The sequence below is a fragment of the Protopterus annectens genome, chromosome 17.part0 (assembly GCF_019279795.1).
Source record: "Protopterus annectens isolate FY-2018-M chromosome 17.part0, PAN1.0, whole genome shotgun sequence".
NCBI lineage: Eukaryota > Metazoa > Chordata > Ceratodontiformes > Protopteridae > Protopterus > Protopterus annectens.
The window spans coordinates 352,591,965-352,611,160 of record NC_056751.1 but is presented as its reverse complement, the minus strand read 5'-3'; the positions used below and the strand labels follow the sequence as shown (position 1 = coordinate 352,611,160).

The 19,196-nt window shown below is 39.9% G+C and overlaps 1 protein-coding gene across 2 annotated transcripts in view; it reads left to right on the top strand.

The window, feature by feature from the left end:
- TSG101 (tumor susceptibility 101) overlaps positions 1–19,196 on the top strand; it is a 935,600-nt gene that overhangs the window by 29,827 nt on the left and 886,577 nt on the right. For both annotated transcript variants that reach the window (XM_044059389.1, XM_044059390.1), the window contains exon 2: positions 10,212–10,296. In XM_044059389.1, the coding sequence (XP_043915324.1) occupies positions 10,212–10,296 (85 nt within the window). The remainder of the gene's footprint in view (positions 1–10,211; positions 10,297–19,196) is intronic.

Below are 19,196 nucleotides of genomic sequence, written 5' to 3'. Positions count from 1 at the left end.
GTCATTCTAAGGGGATCCAATGTCTGTCTGCCTGGGATGACATGCTTGACAAGCCACGCTGCTTGCAAGGGACGGCTTGCACCTGTCACCCTGGGCCTCCGGATATTGGCAAAGGCTCTTGCCACCCCCATAGTGCCTTTTTTAGGCAAGGCTCAAATGATAAACCTACCGCCCTAGAAAACAAAAATGGAGAAAAACTAAGGGGAATACTGCTCAATGCCAGAAGTCTAAACCTCAAGATGCACGCCTCAAGCCCTCCTCAGTATGGAGAACATCGATGTCTGTGCTGTGACTGAAACCTGGTTCAAGGCTCCTGAGAGCACCCCAGCACTATCAGGTTATACCTCATATCATGCGTTCCGGCCCCAAAATCCGGACCGAACCACAAAAGGAGGGGGGAGTATCCATATTCATAAAGGATACCCAAACCTCCAGGTTAGTGGCAACGCACGAAGCATCAGAGACCATCCAGGTGCAATTAACCATAGGTAAAACTGCCCTACAGTTTGTAGCATGCTACAGACCACCTTCTCAAACTCAGGAAACCCACACAGCCTTCCTGAAGACACTGGAGAGTATGAATGTCTCTCCAAACACCATCATATTGGGTGACTTCAACTACCCAAACATAGACTGGGAACATTACTCAAGCCCCAACACCCTAGCCCAAAGGTTCTTGGAGTTCATAAACTCAAATGCTATGGAACAACTAGTCACCATTCCCACAAGAGGAGAAAATATACTATACCTGATCATCACAAACATGGGGACAAAATGCTCCACACCCTGAAGTATATCCCTCATTGGTGAGATCAGACCATAAATTAATCTCAGTGGAGATCCACATCCCGCGCCACCCCCAGCAAAACAGACCACAGTGAAGAACTTCTCAAAAGCAAACTTCACACTTCTTAAGACTGGAGTGGTATCCTTCAAGGCCCCCGAGCCAGTGGAAACCACAACCCACGCTGCTGAAACCCTTACAAATGCCTTCTACGAGCACCTCCAGGAATGTATGGATCAAGCAATCCCTAATAAAATCAAGACCCTTTCCACCAAAGGCAGGCACCCGGTCTGGTGGACCCCAGCCATAAACAAACTCTACAACAAGAGGAGAAAGCTACTACATGACAGAGCAAAATCCCTAAAAGGGAAGGCATCTCTGATCAATACTAGCAAAAAACTACGATCACTCATAAAATCATCCAAGGCCAACTTTGAGAGAAAAATCGCTAATGACACAAAAGACAATCATAAGGCCTTCTTTAGCTATGTTAGAAACCTGGGTGGAAACTCCCAGATATGCTCAGAATTAGTCCAAAATGATAAAAAAATCACCGAACCCAAAGACATTGCCAACATACTGGCAGACAGGTTCAGTGCAAATTTCTCCCCTCCCTCCCCCCCAAAAGGAGAAATATCTATCCCACCAGAGTCTAGCCTCCCAAACATCTCAGATGCCCAGGTGAGAGCTGCTCTCTCTAAAGCAAAAAAACACAGCATCAATGGGACCGGACCGTGTCCCCGGCTGTGTGCTACATGAACTCAATGAGGAACTAAACCCACACATAAGGCTGCTGTTTAATCTTAGCCTTACTACAGGATACGTACCCAAAGAATGGCATACGGCAACTGTGGTCCCACTCCACAAAGGCGGTGCTTCTACGGACCCTGGAAATTACCGCCCCATACGCTTGACAAGCCTTGTCTGCAAAGCTATGGAGAGGATCATAATGGAACTGATAAATAAAGACATTGGGGACCTACAGACACTGGATCCTACCCAATTTGGCTTTGTCAAGGGCAGATCCTGCCTCTTGAACTTGGTCGACTTTTTCGAAACAGTCACTAAGGCCATTGATGAGGGTAAGGCAGTTCACGCAGCCTACCTTGACCTAGCAAAATCGTTCGACACAATACCCCACTCGGGCATCATAGAAAAGCTCACCAGCTTAGATGTAAACCCATATGTCACAAGATGGGTTGCAAACTGGCTCAAGGACAGAACACACAGGGTTAGAGTTGCTGGTGCCATGTCAGACTCTACGCCGGTCACGAGCGGTGTCCCACAGGGCTCAGTCCTGGGCCCCCTCTTGTTCGGCATTTATTTTTCTGAAGTGCAGGCAAACATAGGGGGATTGTGGCTGACAAAATTTGCAGATGACTGCAAACTGGGCACCATAATTGACACTCCATCAGACACAGACATCCTCCAGAGAGGTCTCATAGAAATGGATAACTGTTGCCAGAGCCATGGCCTTAAACAAAATGCCAAAAAATGTATAGTCATACCCTTTGGGAAAAACAAGGTAATCCCTAATTACTGCATAGGTGGTAATCCATTAAACACGGAAGAAGTTATCAGTGACCTGGGGACCCAAGTTGACAGTAACCTCTCTTTTGACACTCACATTGCCAAAGTGGTTAGGAAGACCTTCTACATTGCCCACCTGATCATGAAGGGATTCACATCCAGATCAGGAGAGGTCATTGTACCCCTGTACTCTTCACTTATCAGACCAATGATTGAGTACAACGCCCCATTCAGAATGTACCTTACCCGACACCTGCAGCAGTTGGAAAGACCCCAAAAGTTCCTCACCAAAAGGATAAAGGGGCTCAAACATATGTCATATGATGCCCGACTGAAGAAACTCCAGCTCTATTCAGTCGCATACCGTCTGCTCAGATGTGATTTGTGCCTGACATACAAGGCCATGTCCAACCCGGAATTAATGGACATGCTCCACCTCAAAAAATCCAAATCCACCAGAGCCATGAGAGCAAGAGACTTAAACCTCAACACGGATATAAATAGGACGTGCTGGAGGGACAGATTCATCACCCAGAGACTCCCTACACTATGGAACAGAATCCCAGTCTATGTGAGGCAGAGCCCCTCACTGACTCTGTTCAAGAGAAATCTTGACGAGTGGATGGGAGATCGTAGGTTTACCCCGGGAATCATCTCTGTGTCACTGCTGGACAGAGGCACAGCAAACTAATGGGTATAGTATTCTCATCCTAAGGGGTGGTGAAAGCCACACACACTCTGGCTAGGCTTATAAATGCCCTAGGGCAGATAGCCTAGTATGAACCTATGAACCAACCCTTTCCTCCTACCACCCAACACTACAACCTGTGAGAGATGCACTTATATAGCCAGGACTGGACTAGACAGTCAAGTGGAGAAGGTAAACACTTGCACCACACCACACTCATCATATAGTCCCTCAAAACCTACACCACCAAAACACACACATAGAAACACAAATTACACACCTACATTCGTGGAGGCTCTCAATAAAAATCTACCCAAGCAACTTGGACCTCCAAAGGAGAAACGCAAACAACCTCCACCCCCCAATACAACCCAAATGACACATAGCCCACAAATTCAATGTTCCACTCAACCACAGCCCATAAGGCATAACAACGTACCCAGCACTCTAGTCATAGGTGACTCTGTAGTCAGGCACACCGATGTTCCACTCACCAGGCTAAACAAGGAGAAAGTTGCTATCAACAGCCTGTCAGGTGCCGGGATCCGCCACATAACGCACGCACTCAGATCACTCCGCAACAAGTACAAATATGACTCTGTCATTGTCCATGTGGTGTGAATGACCTGAGACGTACCTCCCTGGACTACATAAAAAGAGACATGGAGGAGCTGTCCAATCTTGTAGCCCAGGGAGGTATGACCCTAGCCCTGAGTAGCATCCTGCCATCACCCAGAATTATACCACAGTACAAGGACAAAATGATTGACTTCAACAATTGGCTAAGCTTCTGGTGTCATTCTAAGGGGATCCAGTATCTGTCTGCCTGGGATGACATGATCGACAAACCACGATGCTTTGCCACAGATGGCCTGCACCTGTCGCCCTTGGGATTCCGGATACTGGCTAAGGCTCTTGCCACCCCTGTAGTGCCTTTTTTAGGCAAGGTTCAAATGACAAATTCACCACCATAACAGGTACAAGCAAGCAAAATCTGAGGGTAATGCTACTCAGTGCTAGAAGTCTAAGCCTCAAAATGCACTCACTCGAGGCACTCCTTAAAATGGAGAACATCGACATCTGTGCAGTGACAGAGACCTGGTTTAAGGCTCCAGAGAGCACCCCTGCATTACCAGGCTATAATTCATACCACACCTTTCGGCCACACTAAAGGCGGAGGCGTGTTCATATTCATTAAGGATATCCACACCTCCAGGCTAGTTGCTCAGCATAATGCATCCAAGATTATCTAAGTGCAACTAACTCTGGGCAAGACCAATCCAAACTGTAGCTTGCTACAGATCCCCCACCATGCCCTAGAATTCCCACTCCTCATTTCTTGATACACTGAAAATATTAGGGTACAACCTAACACCCTAATAATGGGCGATTTCAACTACCCCACCCAGCTCTTGTACTCAACGTTTCCTGGAATTCATAAATTCCAACGCCTTGGATCAACTTATCCACACCTCCACCAGGGGCAGCAATATCCTAGACCTGGTCATTACCAACATGGGCAACCGGTGTTCCACACATTTCACATTTGTGGTTATTTTAAATTCACCCACAGTTTTTGTACTGATGTCATAGATTACCTTGATGTGACCATTACTATTGACATCAGTCAGTGTAAGTTTACTTTTAAAGTGTTTTGTAAGCCAACCTATTCTAAAAGTTTTTTTGGCTTATGATAGTAATCACCCACACTTTGTGAAGAGGAACATCGTAAGGGATCAGATGGTTAGAGGTGCTAGAATGTGTTCTACGCTCCCTGATTTCAAGATTGAACTTGGTAACCTTATCAATATGTTTGTGGCCAGGGGCTACCCTGAAAAATGGGTTCAGGAGATTGGTTTGGAAGTCCTAGAAGGTTGAGGCACGAGGTTTGTTCCCTCGCTTGGACAAGGTTTTGTTAACAACAAAGGGGCACGAAGAAATAATCAAAATTTTTCTCATTCTATGGTCACTTATTTTGGTTCCTTTGGCCAGAAAGTTGAGACATTTTGACAAAAAAATGGGTGATACTGGAATGTAACAGTGAATTGTATAGTAAATTGGGCAATAAGCCACTTTTTACTCACAAGGTAGGATATAATTTTGAATTTTAGGTAATAAGTAAACCATAAAAATCACGGTAGTCCACGTTGCAATAAAGGCTGTCTTCCTGAAATCCAAAAAGGTTCACCACAACCACTTCCAAACGTCAAAAAAGTATCACAAAACTCTTTTATTAAACAAATACATAGCACAGTTGGATGTTTATTTATTTACTTAACGTTATATGGTTAGTTATACCTCATGTATACAGACGTATACTGCATAATTGTTTTATTGATTAGTTGTTTGCTTGCATCGATTGGTTCACTTAAATTTTATATGTATATAAGGTTTGCAATGAGTTTGACACATGGTTCTGATGAGGTCTCCAGTGTGGAGATGAAAGCGCTAAACCCATATGTATTTGTTTAATAAAAGAGTTTTGTGATACTTTTTTGACGTTTGGAAGTGGTCGTGGTGAACTTTTTTGGATTTCAGGAAGACAGCCTTTATTGCAACGTGGACTACCGTGATTTTTATGGTTTACATAATTTGAATTTCCTATTCAAACACCCATTTACTACTCACACTGTCACTAAGGGAACAAGGAGCTGTGGTTCCTGTAAATATTGTTCCTTTGTTTTGAAAGCAACAGACATCTTGATAGGTAATCCCCCTCGGACAGTTAATTTAGCGGGGGGGAAACTATGACAGTACAAGTTTAGTATATGTTTGTGTTTGTCAGGGCTGTTAACGGGTTTTACGTGGGTAAAGCAGAAAGGTCTTTACATAAAATAATTTATGCACATCTTTATGCCATAGAAACCCACAACAATGCCCTATACAAACACACACTTTCTTGTGATGCCTATAATAGTTTTAAGTTTGGTATTCTGGAGATTATTAAGAAAAACATTAGGGGTGGCAATTGGTCTAATGAAATATACAAGAGTGAGTTTAGATGGCAGTTAATTCTCAACGCCAACACCCCCCAGGTATGAATGAACACATATCATTGATGCTGGTTTTAAGGGATAGGGCATCTATTTTATAACACATTTTTGTATAGAGTACAATTTCTATTGAGGCAGTTATATTAATTGTTGATAATCACACATTCAGTGTTTTACTTGTATGTATTTTTACTAGCTAACATTCGTTCTTATAGGCTTGTTTAAGGCTGTTTTTATGGATATCACTTTAATTCTTGATTGTTTAATTAGTGTTGTGCTATTTAACTGTTGGAAGTGCAGGCACTTTGTTTGTGATAAAGTCCTATACTTGTCAGGACGAAAGCGCTTACCGAGTCTGAAGTGGATTTAATAAATCTTAGTGTCTACACTCCATTGACTGTTTATTTGGGCTTTCCTCTCGCTTCCAGGAGGTGGTTTTGTGTTTTTCTTGGTTATTTTCCACCTAAGCTACGTTTTTTTCCTACAGTAGTACTGATATTTCAGTTCTGTCAGTATTTGTTAGAACTGTAAGGTGATAACTTCATTTTTAAAGGCTCAATCCACACCCACTGGGAGTAAAAGCTACACACTCAAAAGAGCTGTACTGGATGGGGATGAGTTCAAGTTCTTGGGGAATGTAACTGCAACAAGTTATTTAACCTGACATTTTTTGTGGTTTACTAATAAAGAGGTTAAGAGATCAGTAGCGATAGCAAAAGGACAAGGCATCAGAAGCATTCTATCAGCTTCTGGAACATAACTCAGCAGATGGCACAAACACACTTTATCAAGTTGCATGGCAAAGACAGAAAGTTAAAGAAGACTTCATTAGACCATTCATAAGGGATGTCAGCAATAATTTGCTCACTAGTTCACAGGACATCATACGCAGATGGAAGGAGTACCTCCAGCAACCTCTGGTTGAAGAAAACTCCTCAGAAGCTGTACTGACCCATGTACATACACCTTATGATGAAAGAGGAAGAAGAACCTAACTTAGAAGAAAATGCAACACTAAATAAGATGAAGTCAGGGAAAGCAGCAGGCTCCAATTTTGGATGATTTAGGGGAGGAATGGCTTCTGAGGGTACTTGTAGCATTATGGAGAAAAGGGAATTTACCAGGTGACTGTAAAATAAGCATTTTAGTGCCAGTGTCAAAGAAGAAAGGTGACGTTTACAACTGTGGACAGTATAGAGGTATCAAACTCTGGTCACACTGCTTGAAAATGATGGAGAAGGTGATTGATAAATGAATATGCACAGTAGTAGAAAGTAAGCTGGAGATGAGCAGTTTGGATTCAGATCAGGATGCAACACAACCAAACAAATGTTTGTGTGGACAAATAACTGCAAACAAGCTGAACATGAGGAAAGAATTCATCTAGGCCTTTCAAGACATGGGGAGAGTGTATGACAAGGTTTGGACGGTCCTGCAATGGCTCAGAGTCGCAGAAACATTGGTGGCATTAGTACAGGCTATAACAAATCAACAGTAGAACTGGTGAGTAAAGGTTGGTGAATCAACACAAAATAATAAGAAAGCAAAATGATCACTCTACCACCACGGCTATAAAACCAGAAAAGTTTTTTTAATGCAAGAAAGGTAAGCGCTTACACAGCAAACTCTGCTTCATCAGACCATATACATATAAAACAATTCACAGCTTTTAAATACTAATCAAAGACCTCAATGAAGTAAATCATGTGTTCTCTAAGTTCCGGTTTTAAAGACACAGACTCAGTTAAATCAGGATTCTTGTCTGCCTGCAAGTACAAGATCCAATTTAATTCATTGCATTGCATTTTACTCTTAATATCCCCTTCCCTTAACTTCACATTAACCATTTCCAATACAGTAAATTTAAACTCATGACTTGCACCACATTCTTCCTCATGTTTCACCAAAGCACTGGTCAACTTTGATTTCTTAATATCATTATCATGTTCAGAGATCTTCTCTTTTAAAGTGCAGTTCATCTTCCTAATATAGAAACAGCTGCATAAAGTGCATTGCCAAAAAGAGTATATCAAGAAAAGAGGTCTAAAAACTTAATCGGCAAAAAGACAGCAAAGAGGTCTCAGCTGTAAGAAAGTATAATGTTGTTACTCTGTGTTCTTGTTTTTACTGATGCTGGATGCAGGTGGTCTAACAAGAATTCACTTCCAAGCTACACATCAGGATTGCCAAGGACTCCAAGAGGTTGTTATGCTTCCATGTAGGAGCTAGTTGTTATCAGTTCCAGACCCTTCCATTTGATCATTTAAATGTTTGCAATGCTTTTTAGAAGGACAGTTTTCAGATCCAGTCTCTTAAAGACACTGTCCTTCCATGGGAGCTCTGTTTCATTCTAGGGAAGTTAAACCATTCCTTCTTATGAGTCTGTTGCTAAAGCTTATTGGAAGCATGTGTAGTGAAAGTCTCTTTTTTTTCCTAGTGCCATTACCTCTGCTAAACAAATGTCTGAATTGTATGTCTTGTGTGTAAAGCTCCCTGTCTGGTCTTCCATAGGGGCAGAGTGTCATTACAAGCTAATTATTTTATTTATTTTTATTTATTGCATTTGTTAACCGGGAATGTCCACTGGGACTAGAAAGAGCCTATTTTCAGTGGAGGCCCAGGGAGTAAAGCTCCACATTAATTACATACAAAGTGAGATGTTCATACAAAGAACCAAGTATGATGAGCAGTGTTTTCACTGCTTAATCCTTTCTTTTATGCCAAAGGTAGTCACTGATACAAGCCTTAATGAGTATGCTATTTCACCTGTATTATTTATGCTGAAACGCATGTGAATATCTTGTACCGTAATTGAATATTCAAAAGCTATTCAGATTGTTGTGGACAGAACATCACTGTGACTTTGGATCCATTTTTCATCTTTTTTTTATAACTTACTGTGTAATGTTCTATTTTGAAAAAAAATACTAGAAGTTTACGTGCACCACTCTCAACTTGTAGCAATGCCTGCCTCTCGGGCATTTTTGGAAAAAAAGCCATAAGTGATATTTGAGCAGCTGCTGCTTGGACTTTACTAAATAATTTCTCCAAAGTACTACAGACTGGAAATGATCTCTGTATGTATGCCTTCTTTTAGAACCACAGTGATCAGGAGTACATCCCATTGATGGCAATCCAGGGGGATCAGCTTTGGGACTGTGCCCTGCTGTTGACAAGGGTGGACTGTCTCATAACCAGATAAGAAAGTAATATACTTCTCATGATGCTAGCTCTGGATGAGAAAGTTCTAACCTTGTCAACATACCCATCCTTTCCCCTGCATCATGATTAACATGACTGCAGTCTCATTTGTGTTTCTGTTCTTTGGTGTGCCCCTCTTTCATGCAGCACATCTGAGATTTGAGATGGAGCTAGTTGGGTAAAGTATTATGGATAAAAGGGAGGGGTTAGTATCCTGGCAATGTTTTAGATGCTAATTGACTGAAAGTCTCTGGTTGCAGTCCTGTTTGTTGATGAAGATCATTGTGGTAAGTACATAACTTTCATATCAAGTTTAACTTGATAGGTATAACTGTAATGTACCACTTTTGATGCATCAAGCAGATTGTTGCAATAGAACCATGTATACAGTGAGTATGCAGATAGAACAAACATTTTCTGTATTTCCCTGTGTACATATTTTGTGTTGCAAGATACTTGCTTAAAAGACTTTGTATGTGCAGTGCATCATTTATTTTCTATAAGATATATTATATTTTGTTGATAAAGTGACTTGTAGAAGTTGATGCAGAATGTCAAATGCTCTACTGCCATTTGCATTAAGACAAGTTACATGTTGGTTTGTGTCTCCTGTAATTACTACTAGTGTGTAAAATGTCATTGTTTCTTACCTTGTGGACAAGAATTATACAATATTTTATTATGTCTATGTATCTGATGTGTGTGTGTTCAACTGTATCCTGTATATTTGTTCAGCTGTATACTGATACTTACTTTTCTGGATCTTTTCTTTCTGATGAAAAGGAGTTTCTAACCCATTTGGACTTTCCCAACGAAGATAAATACATGAAGAAAGTGTAAATCTTTAATCTTTATACTTTAAAATTATGTAAAAATACTTTATTGGTTTTCTGGAATTGTGATTGTTTATAGATCATAGCAGATTCATTAAGACTCGTACTGGATGTCTAGTGAGTTGTCATTTTCTGTAAAAGTTGAATGTAATTATTAAAATGAAAATTATTTTACTTTGTAGTACAAATACAGGGACTTGACAGCACGGGAAATTAGCAGTGTGACGGCGCCATATAAAGACCTTAAACCTGTAATGGATGCTTATGGTGAGTAAAATTCTTAAAATTTAAACATGTTAAAGGAAATGGTACACTTTCATATTGTTACATGTTTATTTTAGAGTGTGGCTACTTCAGCAGGAGGGCAGCATGGTGGCATAAAGTGTCATATTGTTGCCTAACAGCAAGAGGTTTTCTGGCCCAGCTCTTAGAGTGCTTTCTGTACAGTCTGCATGTGTTCCCTGTATTCTTGTGTGTTTTCCCCAGGTACTTAGATTTTGTTCCACATTCCAAGGATATGAGGTAGGTGGATTGGCAACTCTTAAACTGTCCATAGGTGGTGGTTATGCATGCATGTGTGATACAGAAAAAAGGCCTGGCAATCTGCTTCCATTCCTTACTTGCCTAGTAAAGTCTGTGTGTGGTGTGAGCTATTCATGGGTTCACTTTAGGAGCCTGGTGTGACTTGGTAGCATTGGATGGATGGATGAATTGCAGTAGGGAAAACCTTTTTTTTTTTATTGACAAGTAAAGCATCATTAACAGGGCCACTATTATTTGGACCTCAAACCACAAATTTAGTTTTTTAGGAAGCTGTTAGTTTGAAAAGTTGCTTTAATGAATTTGCATTTTACAGTTTATCATGAATTGGCAGTAATTAAACTGTGCTAAATTCCATCCACCCAAAGTACGGTGAGATCCTTGGTACATCTGAAAAAAAATGGGGGGGATAACACTGTATAGTACCAGCTGTGTTAACGATTGAGAACAATCCAGATGCAGGCTGCTGTTTTGTGCATACTGCAATTCCAGAGCTTATCTAAACAATCTTGTGCTGGTTTGTGATTGATTGTGTAGTTAACTGTAACGGACTGGCCGGACTAATGAAAAACCACCGGCACATGTCCAGGAAACTGCGTAAGGATCGTAGCTGGAACAGCAACTCTTGAATTTACAATATAATCTACCACAGAATCCACCAACGGATCAAAAAAGTAACTTCTTTATTGCACGATACACTGAAACAAGTACGAATCAAACACTAGTTAAGCTCTTTCATCTGCCATGCGCAGACTTCATCAGAAGTTCTGGATGCAAGTATTCAGTAATATGAGGATTCCAAGCATGTAGAAGAAAATAAAAATAAAGAAACGACAAAATTTACAACAAATAAGGAAGAAAAAGAAACCGATTGTCTCTAAAGGAAAGAAAATAGATACTAAAAAAGACATATGTAACATGCAGATTACAAGGAATAAGATTTTTCTACTAGAAAGTCTTCAGTCTAAAGGAAAGGCATAATTTTTCCAAAAGAGAATTTAGTAAAAAGAGGCAAGGGGTGGGTGAAAAGGAAGAAATCAAAATTGAATGTGAAAGGATTGAAGAATATTACTGTAAGAAAAAAGAGGTGAAAGACAGAAGCTGATAACGTAGCTCATGCTGTGGATGTACCAAGCCAGCTGAACAAGAATTGTATGTTTGCAAATGTAATAAACAATGAAAGCAGTGGGATTAATAAGACTAATGGTGATGAAGCTCATTCCTTTGTAAAACTGAGGTTCAGATGTAGTCAGAAAAGATATTTTTGTAATTGGAGATTGTTTATTTTATTTATTTAATTTGACATTTGTTGACTGGGGTAGTCTGACTGTGACAGAGCCCTTTTTTAGTGGAGGCCCGGGGAGAAAAGCTCCAGTGTACAAAAAATAGAAGATTACAAACTTCAGTAAATATGCAGTGCAATGAGGATTGATTGTCAGATGCATTTACAATAATGGAGGCATGCGAGAGTTAATCACGAATAAAGTTAGTCAGATTCTTATAAAAGTGAACATACACTCAAGACGAGATAATGTTATAAAAGTATCATATTCTTGAAGGGTACAAGAAGGTGATATTATAAGCCAAAAGGGGTTTTTTTTGGGGGGGGGGTGATAGAAGGAGTTAGTGTTGAGAGATGATGTTAGGATAATAGTATAGTGAAGGTCCAAGTATAAATAGTTGGGTAGACTGTAGAGGGTCAGGAAAGATTATCTACTTACTGACAGGAAGTAGGTAGGAGAGAGGAAGCCTGAGGTATAAAGGCAGGAGGTGGGTGGCTGGAGGAGGGTGGGGATGATGGAATTAATAAGGTGAAAGGAAGAAAGATGAGATGGGTAAAGGGATGAAGAAGCGAGGGCAAGGGAGGTGTAGTGACCCAGATTTGTACAAGGTTCAAGGGGGGAGGTTACAGGGGCATACTGTGCAGTGGGTTAGGTAATGTTTGAGAGAGATCTTGAATCTGTCAGTCTGGGGCATGCTTCTTAAAGTCAAGGGAAGCTTGTTCCATAGAATGGCTGGAGAGTTGCTGTATAAATTTTGTCCAGCAGATTTGTTTGGTTTGTGAATTTGGAGCAGGCATTAATCAGAGCTCCTAAGAGATTGGGTGGGGGTATAGAGTGAGACTAGTGAGAAAAGACTTGGACAGGAGGAGGGTTTATTGAGAATGGAGTGGATGAGTTTGGTAAGTTTTTTTGAAGTGGTTTGGAAACTCAAGCCAGTGTGGCGACTTGAGGGCCAGACAGTGGTGAGATTTGGATGGCAAGTTTGCAGCAAACTTGGCCACTTTATTATAGATAGATTCAAGTTTGGAGAGTAGTGTAGACTGGAGATTAGTAAAGATTTGTGAGCTATAGAAGAGATTGGGAAAGAGGTAGGCATTGGCTAGTGTTGTTCTCGATTTGGGGGTGAGGAATTTTTTGTTTCTGTAAAGGAGACTAAGCTTTTGGTGGATTTTCTTAATGTAGTGATGAATGTGAAGATCAGGTATCAGCTGGTCATCTATGATTACTCCGGGGAGGTTTGCATGGGCTTGTGGAGCTATTATGGTGTTGTTGAGTGAAGAGATGGTGAAAGAGGATTTAAAATGAGAGTGGGATTTTGGGAGAAAGAGTAAGAGTTTTTTTTTGGGGGGGGGTTTAGTAGGAACTGGTGTTTTGTTAGCCAGGTTTCAGTGAGGTTAAATGATGTTTGTATGAGGGTTAGTTCAGTTGGGTTGTCAGCTATTGCTATAATGGTAGAGTCATCAGCATACTGTATGAGGGATGATTGGGGACTGAATTTGTGGAGCGCATTGGTAAAGATGGTGAAAAGCAGGGGTCCAAGGATGGATCCCTGTGGGACACCTGTTATGATGTGGAGGAAGGAGGAGAGAGCAGAAAGCCTTTAGATTGGTGCCGATCTGAGAGGTAGCTGCTAAATCAGGATATAGTTGTTGTGGAGAGGTTAAGTTGAGAGAGTTTTGAGAGAAGGATTGGCAGTAGAACACTCCCTCACAGGTATGGCAAGTGCAATGGCTCAAACTTGCTCCAATACTCCAAAAACAAAGCCAGCACAATGAGGTGATTGTAAAATAACAGTTTAATAAAAAACTGTTCAAAACATCACTAGGGGTGTTGAAAGCCCCCTTGAATGTACAATTTATACAAAATATGCAGCAAACCAGTTTCGGCTAACCTAGCCTTCCTCAGTGCAACAAAGTTAATAAATGAAGACAGAGTCTAAGCTGTACATAAGGACAGCTCAATTATTCAGTTAAATATAACTGAAAATTTACAAATGCTCATTCAGACCAGGGCTGAACATCCGACCTAGTTGTATTATCCATTTCTTCTCCTTAGAATTTAGCATGGAGTGCCAACCCGCTTTACAGTTCCTGTCCCCACCAATTTTATCAAAAATGGTAAAATGAAAAGAGCCTGTTGGATGCTTCAAAGTGTGTTTATATAAAGAACTGGTCAATTTGTGGTTCCTAACATCACTCGTGTTCAAAAATTCTGATTCTCAATGGCCTAGAAGTTTGCCCTACATAGAATGCTGAGCACGAGCAGGAAGCCAGGTAAACAACCTAGTCTGAACGGCAGTTTGCCAAAAACTTGATATCAAATACCTGTGCTGTATTTTTGCTGGTAAATTGTGTGGTCTTAAGTACTCTGGGGCAATGGGTACAATGCCCACAAGGATAAGATCCCATTAGTTTCTCCCCAGTCATATTACTTTGCCAGACTGTATTAATAGATCTGTAGGAGTGTCTATAATGACTTATTTGGGAACCTAAAGTTTGTCCCCTGTGAAATGAAAAGTGACATTTATCCCCAATTATTGAAGCAAGTCGGTTGTCCGCTAACAATATGTTCCAATGTTTGTTTATAATATTCATGAGTCCACCAGTATTCCGACCATAAGTGGTGACCATTCGTAACACATTTTGGCCCTCTGGTGTTTTAAGTTTGTATTGTAATAATTGTTCCCTAGCTTGTGTACTTGCCCACCTACTGGCCATGGTAATGTTACCTGATCTATAACCTCTATTACGAAATCTGCCAACAAGAGCTTCATTGTATTTATTAAATGTGTCATCCTCTGAACATACATGTCTGACCTTCAGAAACTGTGATTTGGGGATGTTCTGGATCACATGTTGTGGGTGAAGGCTAGTGGCATGCAATAAGGAATTATATTGTGGGTATTTGCTATAAATTTCAGTTCTTAAGGTGTTGTCAACATTCCTTGTTATAGTTAGATCCAGGAATGCGATTTCTTGGGGATGAAAATTCAACTTACACTCTGTACCTCACTTGTTCTGAGTCAAATATTCCACAAATTCCATAAGATAAGCACTATCTGCCCTCCACACTAACCAGCCGTCATCCAAGTACCTCCTCCAAATATCTATAGCCCCCAAGTAAATATTATGGTTAAGATCGTATATCAATTGCATCTCAATGTAGGCCATAAACAGATCTGCATAAATGGGGGCAAAAGACGCCATCATTGCCATGCCTTGTAGCTGCAAATAGCATGTTCCATGAAAGTAAAAAACATTTTTCTCAAGAACATGCTCAGGAATGTATTAAACCCTGGTGCATATAAAGCAGTTCTGTCTAGTGAAAACTGGAGATCTAAAAGCCCCGCCCAGTGCGGAATATTTGTATATAACGATGTCACGTCTAACGTGCATAGGAGCCAATCAGACTCCAACTGTCTGTTGGACACAATCCCCAAAAATTCCATTGCGTCCTGGATATGTGACCTAACACAACCCAAAAGAGGTTTTAAATACTGGGTCAGGAATTCAGATAGAAGTTCTGTCAAGCTATCCCTGCCTGAAACTATGGGCCTACCTGGCGGTTTCTGAGGGTCCTTGTATATCTTCGGTAAAAAATAATTATATTGGGATTTGGGATCTTTAACTGTAAGATGATACACATCGATTTCTGTGATGATACCTTCCTGTTTGGCTTCAAATAAAAAGCTATCTATCTCGGCTTTAAATTTGGTTATAGAGTCTAATGGCATGGCCATATAGTATCTGGCATCCTGAAGCTGTCTGTGTGTGCCTTCTCATCGTACATGTTCCTATCCATTACTACTATGGCCCCTCCTTTGTCCGCTGATAGAATAACTAAATTGTTGTTGTTTTTTTAACTCCAGCAGAGCTGTCTGTTTGATCTTTGAGAGATTATGATGAAGGATGTCATGTTCATGGGAGCCATAGTGTAAAGCCTTTAGAACACTTGATTGGAACATGGACACTTGTATAGACATGGGTGGTATAAAAACAGACTTGTGAAATTTGAAAGAACTAATGTTTGTAGTGTTAGACTCAACATCAAAATACAATTTTAAATTCAGTAATCTACAGAATGAAATCACATCAGAAGCCAAAGAATCTTCTGCCACAAAAAAGCCAGGAACATAATTAAGGGCTTTATTTAAAAGTGATGTTTGTGCCTCAGAAAGTGTCACAGATGAAATTTTGTGAACATTATTACATTCCTTTAACATTTGGTTACTGCCTTGAGAATATCTTCCAAGGTGTTTACTGTGCTTGTGTTTCCTTCCCCCTCTTCTATTCCTTGCCCTAAAGAGTAGTCGGAACTACGTCTTTTAGCAGTTGGAGACTGTGGGGAGTGGTTGTCATCCACATCAGCTTTAGTGACTTTGAAGATCGGCGTAGTGAACAATTTAGAAGTATAGTTTTTCGAAACTTTGGACTTTATTATTTTCTGCCGTTCAGCCAATGTTTATCTAACTGCATTTTTGAGCATTGCTCTTTTGGACATAATTGTATTAGTAGGTAGACATTATTTCAGCATTTGTGTTGATTATATGTGGGGTTTACGGCTGGTTGGGGAATATCAGGTTACACTATACATTTTTTTATGTATATTAAGGCTGTTGGCTAGATGGATATATCGGTGTATCAGGGTGACACAGTGTCGTTTTGATCAGAAAAAAACTATTATATTCAACCATAGACTGCCAGTATATAAATATAGTATTACATTCACATTTACGGAATTATCAGGGCTAACATTCAGGTTTAGTATGATTGATCATTTGAATTTTTCATCAGTATTATGAATCAAAATTCATCTAAGCAATCAGCTTCTTAATACAATATTTTTATGAGGCCATTATATATATTCAGATGTTTTGGTGGACCAAGATATTTTGGTCTGTTAAACTGGTAGGGGGACATAGTATCCTGTGTGATTTTTTGAATATGCTTTAAGAAATGGCTAATATTGTCCCTTTATGTTTTGGCATAAGTAAGTTAATACCAAACAGCTTTATGTACTAAATTGCCCATTTATATGGTCAGTTTTGGTATTAGGGAATGTAGTATTGTGTGTTTATCATCTGATGAAGTTTTAGCACACAAGGGGTATTCTGTTCCCTAGTTTTGGGTCTTGAAATTGAACATTTTTCGAGATACAAAGAGGTCTTAGTACCATTATGATTATTGTGAGGGACTTAGCATTTCTTTATTTTTATTTTCAGTAGTATACGGGATGGCTATTATGGTCCCCCACTTTTCTATGTACACATTTTTAGGTACATTTTTTGAATTAGTGGTAACTCATTATCTGGTTGCTAGCAATTGGATGTTATTACAGCGAATTCTGCATTATTTTTCTTTTCTTTAACCAATGTCTAGTCCTTTTTGTTATGTCCTTGATATCCCTTGAATGGGGCAAGAGTTTTTGCAATATTGTCTGAACTAATTGGATTTTAAAAACTGGCAGATTTCTGGTTTAATTTCTTATTTACTAATTTTTGGGTGGGAGCAATTACTATTAACATTTGTTTTTGTCAAACATGGACCTGGTTACGATCCTTAAGGGATTGTCATTTGATAAAGATGACTTACAGGTCTTTGGACTAGGGGAGAACAATATAGGGCTCTCAGAATTGAATTTGAATGATCCCATAATCCAATGCAAGTCAGCTTTTCAGCAACTTACCAAACATATGAAATGACTTAGAACCAATGTTTGGCACCTAAAATTATTTAAGGCCTATCAGGCCAAAGGCATTACCCCTCGAGGGTTAAGAGTTAGGTTACAACCACTAGTCAGCCAGGCTGATAATATACTATTAGAACAATGGACCAAAATCAAACAACAAACCTCCATGAGCTTTGTTGATGCTCTTAAATCTTACTATGAATGCAGGGTAGATGATGGTATTAAAGTTGTTGAAAGTCAATGTCAGAAAATTAAGATCCATGAAAATTCGCCAGTTTACATGGAATATTTGAATTTGTTAAGCTCTGATTTATTATTTTTGGAGCAACAACTCAAGGATAAAAAAAAAAAAAAAAAATTCCTTAGTGACATAGGTGATTACAAAAGAGGCCAACCCTTTATGCCATATAAAGGTCCTAATGTGGGTGTTATGCAGAATAGAATTTAATACCAATAAACGCAAAAGGCCCAAATCTATTTTGAAGAAAACCAAACACTCAGTTAGTTTCACCTCGGCAGAGGACTCTTCATCAGCCACTGATGTGGATGACAACCACTCCCCACAGTCTCCAACTGCTAAAAGATGTAGTACTGACTACCCTTTAGGGCAAGGAATAGAAGAGGGGGGAGGAAACACAAGCACAGTAAACACTTTGGAATATATTCTCTAGGCAGTAACCAAATGTTAAAGGAATGTAATAATGTTCACAATATTTAATCTATGACACTTTCTGAGGCACAAACATCACTTTTAAATAAAGGCCTTAATTATGTTCCCTGTTTTTTTGTGGCAGAAGATTATTTGGCTTCTGATGTAATTTCATTCTGTAGATTATTGAATTTAAAATTGTATTTTGATGTTGAGTCTAACACTACAAACACTAGGTCTTTCAAATTTCACAAGTCTGTTTTCATGCCACCCATGTCTACACAAGTGTCCATGTTCCAATCAAGTGTTCTAAAGGCTTTACACTACGGTTCCTATGAACATGACATCCTTCATCATAATCTCTCAAAGATCGAACAGGCAGCTCTGCTGGAGTTAGAATAACTAAATTTTTGTTGTTTTTTTACCAGCAGACAAAGGAGGGGCCATAGTAGTAATGGATAGGGACATGTACTACGAGGAGGCACACAGACAGCTTCAGGATGCCAGTTACTATATGGCCATGCCATTAGACTCTACAACCAAATTTTAAGCCGAGATAGATTTTTATTTGAAGCCAAACAGGAAGGTATCATCACAGAAACGGATGTGTATCATCTTACAGTTAAAGATCTCAAATCCCAATATATTTATTTTTTACAGAAGATGCACAAGGACCCTCAGAAACCACCAGGTAGGCCCATAGTCTCAGGCAGGGATAGCTTGACAGAACCCCTATCTGAATTCCTGACCCAGTATTTAAAACCCCTTTTGGATTGTGTTAGGTCACATATCCAGGATATAACGGAATTTTTGGGGATTGTGTCCAATACACAGTTGGAGTCTGGCTGCTATGCACGTTAGATGTGGTGTCGTTATATACAAATATTCCCCATTGGGCAGGGCTTTTAGATCTCCAATTTTGGCTAGACAGAACTGCTTTATATCCACTGTGGTTTAATACATTCCTAGTGTGCTTGGCTGAGCATGTTCTTGAGAAAAATGTTTTA